The following is a 4,163-nucleotide window of genomic DNA, read 5'->3' on the forward strand; positions in this document are numbered from 1 at the left end:
GTGTGTGTGTGTGTGTGTGTGTGTGTGTGTGTGTGTGTGTGTGTGTGAGTTAGAGAGAGAGAGAGAGAGAATACAAACCTTAGGAGCCTGATCAAGGTACTGTTTTCCATTGGAGAGCTGAGTCAGCAGAGAAAACTTGTTGTCCTGCAGGACATACGTACCCTATGGCAGGAAATAAATGCATGTTTAGTAACAACACTAGTTACAAACAATGAATATGCTTCTGTATAATATATATACTCCTATAATTCAGAGGGCTTTAAGTAATCAATCTTCAATCAAACTCAATTAAGTTGCTAAAGTAATTCTAAGCACTTCTTTGACATTATGACATGTGATATCTATCACAAAGAAAGTCAAAATGTCAGAAGAGGGATTAAACTTCGTGTTGGTGGAAAGACTACTCTGAACTTTTACTTTACCTGATGGTTTGTTCTGAGGTTGTCAACCTGCCTCCTGAACACCTTCGTCCAGAAGTCTTTACAGACAAACTTCATTACATCCAACTCATCTTTGAAGCTGGGAGAGTCCCTGGTCAACCTAGACAAAGCAAACATAAAGACATGTAGAGTAAAGTGAAGAGGATGCATGTCACAAAGCATGTAGATACAGTACATGTGTGCTCGTCTACCTCTCAATGAGTCCTTGTCCTACCCTGAAGCCCATGCTTTCAAGGACAGAGACACAGACAGCCCTGTCCTGAAGAGAAGAAATGCAAGCTGTCAATTTGCTCAGTGGACAGAAGCTAGTATATTAGTGTGACCTGTAGAAGCTAAACTATTATAATGTAACGATGAGCTAGCTGTATTGTGAGGCCTGGGAGAGGGAAACACATGGTATTAAGTAACGTTAGCTGGTAGATGGTGCTTTGCAAGGTGATTACAGACCACAGTGTAACTCAAAGCTCAGTCAGTTGATTGATGAATGCCTTTATTCAACACACCTTGTTGTCCATCTCTTCTTTACTGGATTGCTGCTCCTTGTAAATATGTGACACGATCTCCATATGGAGAAAGTCAAACAGAGACTCGTCTGCCATTTCTGCCAAACACACAACCGTGATTATGTTGCTCAATATAACGCTTCAGTAAAACAGTTTCACTTAACCTAGATAGCTTTGCCTCAAAAGAGAGAATCATCAGTTTCGGTAGCTAACGCTAAAGTTATATGTGAAGACCTTCAATGACGTTAACGTTAGCTTGATATTTAGCGCTAGAAAGCTAGCTTGTGTTGTTTGCTGGCATTGGCCAGGGCTAGTTTTTCATACCTCGGTATGAGAGAGAATTGGGACAAAGCAATGCATCTAACGTTATATGTGGCATAGCGTGTAGTTATCTAAATACATTAAACAAAGTAAACTGTTAAATGTACTGTACCTGTTAACAGACTGTATGCTACACGAAGTAAACACAAGTCAGCTTCCTGGGTTGCACTCGATATATCTACCGGGTAACCTTTGCCGCTCGGGATTCACGCAGGCGGAGTTAGCAGCAGTTTTCCCTTCTGTCATAACGTGCAAAAACCCGGTGGTGGCGGAATACATGCTCTACCAAGAATAAATCATACACCCAGTAATAAACCACATCCACATGCTGTCATGTGGAGGGCTGGTACCATAGACACTGCCTGAAACCATTACAAAAAAACATGTTCAATTTCGGTGTACGCCGATTTTCATTACAAACAAACTCTTGATTATATGGCGCAGGCGTTCTAATCGCGGTCTGATTGGTCAGATATCACGTGACACCATAGCTCACATCGGATTGGTTCTTGGAAAACAAGCCACTTCCTAGCTGGTCATGTGATTTGCATTTTTAAAATCAACAGAGAAGGTTTGACATTTTGGGCTCTATATTTTAACGTTTAGCATTATGTTACAGAATACCTTTGACTTGTATTTTTACTGAGCAAAGTGAGCTTGCAACAGGAAGTGCCTGAGCTTGTCCTTTCTCCTATAATTTGTTTTAATGTAACGTTAACGTTAGCTAAAGAAGTTTCGTTTTGTATGTCTGTGTGTGTGTAGCCATGTCCAGCGGGTACCAGATAGTGGTGCAGGGCGAGGCCTCGGAGACGGACTCTGATGATGAAGTCTACATCACCTCCATGACCGCTCCCGAAATTGCCACAGTCGGAGCCAAGGTAGTCTTGCATGTCTTCGCGTGTTTTAGCGCGACAGAGATGTGCGTGTGTGTGTGTGTGTGTGTGTGTGTGTGTGTGTGTGTGTGCGCGCGCGCGTGCGTGCGTGCGCGCGCGCATGTGTCATTAATCTATTCACTCTGCTGTGATGTCTTGGATGCTGTCAGGTTCCCGGGGAGGCGTCTGAAACAGACAGTGACGGTGAGGAGGAGGAGCAGGAGCAGGAGCAGCAGGCCGCGCGAGCCTTCTCTCTGAGCCAGGACAGCGCCCAGATACTCCGGAGAGACCTGCCTCCTCTCATTGTAGTCAGAGACCACCCTGATATACAGTCGATAGTGGAAGACAGGCCAAGTCCCACACACAGACCACAAGGTGAGGAATGCAATACAGCAACGTCATGATTAGAATAAGTAATGGTAATACTTAAAGTGTGACAGACTGCTCACCACTCAGGGGTCAATTTGAGAATGTAATTGTATTTTTCCAGGTGACACGCTGTTACAACAGAAGCTGCAGGAATCTAACAGTCGGCTGTATTCTGACGTGGGACAGACGGTACGGCAGGTTTATGGCAGCGCCAGTAGAGAGGTACGTAGATGTGTTGGATGCTACTTATACTACATCAGAGATTCTATGATACGCATCTTGTAACAGAGAATTGGCTGTGGTTGGAAATGCCTTAATTCGAGGGTTTTTTTTCTGATTGTTTTTGTGAAAGGTTCAAAGTGCAACAGCTCAGCTAAATACTTCGCAGAGCGCCATCATCAATGCGTCCCACAGCATCAGATTAATCCTGGATGACTTGAAGGCTGTGTCTGAAAAGATTGACATCATCACCAGCTGTCAAATACTGCCCGATATCAACATCAATAATCTAAATAATCATACTACTCCTGTACCTTAAATATATAAATAATGTATGAATAATTGTATATTAAATCTACAGTCACACTTTAGATTGATTTGTCTGTCAGGTGATGTTCTCTCTTCCTATGTTCCACAGCCGTCTTTCAGGCTAACTGAATAACATTTAACATAGGAATATTCATAATAAACATTTTCTTTTCTATTGGATCTTTGTAAATCTGATAGGTCAAGGAGGAAGACTTGCTCTGGCACTATAATAATTTGTTTCCCTTGTGTGTTAAAATTGTAACATAAATGTGACTCACTAATATAAATATATTTTTTTGGAAACTTGAATGCTGTTAAATCGTTCTTAAATGTGTCGTCTGGTATCAAAAAGCGAGAGCCCACAGCTGCTGCTGATGGTTCATTGATGTGGCATTGAATGAAAGAAAAGGTTGAGATTATTGAAACAGTCCTGAAGAATTGTCTCTCACTTTCAGTTTATGAATATAGTTTATTTTCAAAAACAATACTATTAGACAAGCAGAAAAGTACACATACAAACACTGCATACATATTGAAGACACAATTTACAAAACTAAGTTAACTTACAGTCAACATACAATCGGCCCAGGGTTGGCTAAGCGTCTCACTTCATGGAAAAGGGCTTTGGCTTTGAGGAAACCTTTTCACATTTACAAACACAACTACAGCGTATCAGACTGAATGCCAATAAATGATCCTAAGAATATATAAGCTGATATGACAGGCCGGTCTTATATGTAAAACAATCTCCTGTATTCAAAACTTCCTGTCCCTTCTCTCTGGTTGTCCTTCCATCCCATCCAACAGCTTCCCCATAAACCCACACAGTCAGTGTGTCAGACAGGTGAGTAGATATACACTAACACCACCACCAGCAGGTTGAGAACTGCGCCCACAATACCAGTGATGCCAAGCATGTGCTCAGGGTCCAACTTCCATCTGGCTGATTCAGGAAGCACGCTGACAGAATCGGCCACCTGAGAGAGACGTGCAGTGTTCGGTCAACGTGTGTACAATGTTCATGTACTCAAGGCAGGAATTGTTAGATTCACTTTTACTGTCTTGACATATTTCAGCCACCTGATGGTGCCGTCGATACAGACATGACCGCTCTAACAAAACAATGCAAA

At 42.2% G+C, this 4,163-nt stretch overlaps 2 protein-coding genes across 2 annotated transcripts in view; one reads left to right on the forward strand and one right to left on the reverse strand.

The window, feature by feature from the left end:
* The window catches only part of trappc6bl (trafficking protein particle complex subunit 6B, like), a 2,701-nt gene extending 1,247 nt beyond the window's left edge, over positions 1–1,454 (reverse strand). Inside the window, exons 1-5 of the mRNA XM_031860504.1 lie at positions 1,377–1,454; positions 944–1,041; positions 632–699; positions 423–540; positions 79–162 (exon numbers count right to left, since the gene is read on the reverse strand). Of these exons, the coding sequence (XP_031716364.1) occupies positions 79–162; positions 423–540; positions 632–699; positions 944–1,039 (366 nt within the window). The 5' untranslated portion in view covers positions 1,040–1,041; positions 1,377–1,454. The remainder of the gene's footprint in view (positions 1–78; positions 163–422; positions 541–631; positions 700–943; positions 1,042–1,376) is intronic.
* Positions 1,455–1,756: 302 nt separating this feature from the next.
* Positions 1,757–3,342, forward strand: bloc1s3 (biogenesis of lysosomal organelles complex-1, subunit 3). The gene is made up of 5 exons (XM_031861202.1): positions 1,757–1,835; positions 2,027–2,142; positions 2,307–2,511; positions 2,627–2,727; positions 2,858–3,342. Exons 2-5 carry the CDS (start codon positions 2,029–2,031, stop codon positions 3,041–3,043), a joined length of 606 nt encoding a protein of 201 aa, XP_031717062.1. The 5' UTR covers positions 1,757–1,835; positions 2,027–2,028; the 3' UTR covers positions 3,044–3,342.
* Positions 3,343–4,163: the final 821 nt, after the last annotated feature.

Source organism: Anarrhichthys ocellatus, unplaced genomic scaffold (genome assembly GCF_004355925.1).
Source record: "Anarrhichthys ocellatus isolate YVR2014 unplaced genomic scaffold, GSC_Weel_1.0 scaffold24, whole genome shotgun sequence".
Lineage (NCBI taxonomy): Eukaryota > Metazoa > Chordata > Actinopteri > Perciformes > Anarhichadidae > Anarrhichthys > Anarrhichthys ocellatus.

What these genes read in the sequence shown, in the direction of transcription:
- bloc1s3 (XM_031861202.1), top strand. Translation starts at nt 2,029, where the DNA reads ATGTCCAGCGGGTACCAGATAGTGGTGCAGGGCGAGGCCTCGGAGACG. An exon ending in TTGCCACAGTCGGAGCCAAG is followed by an intron (nt 2,143 to 2,306) that starts GTAGTCTTGCAT and finishes GGATGCTGTCAG; the next exon opens with GTTCCCGGGGAGGCGTCTGA. An exon ending in TCCCACACACAGACCACAAG is followed by an intron (nt 2,512 to 2,626) that starts GTGAGGAATGCA and finishes GTATTTTTCCAG; the next exon opens with GTGACACGCTGTTACAACAG.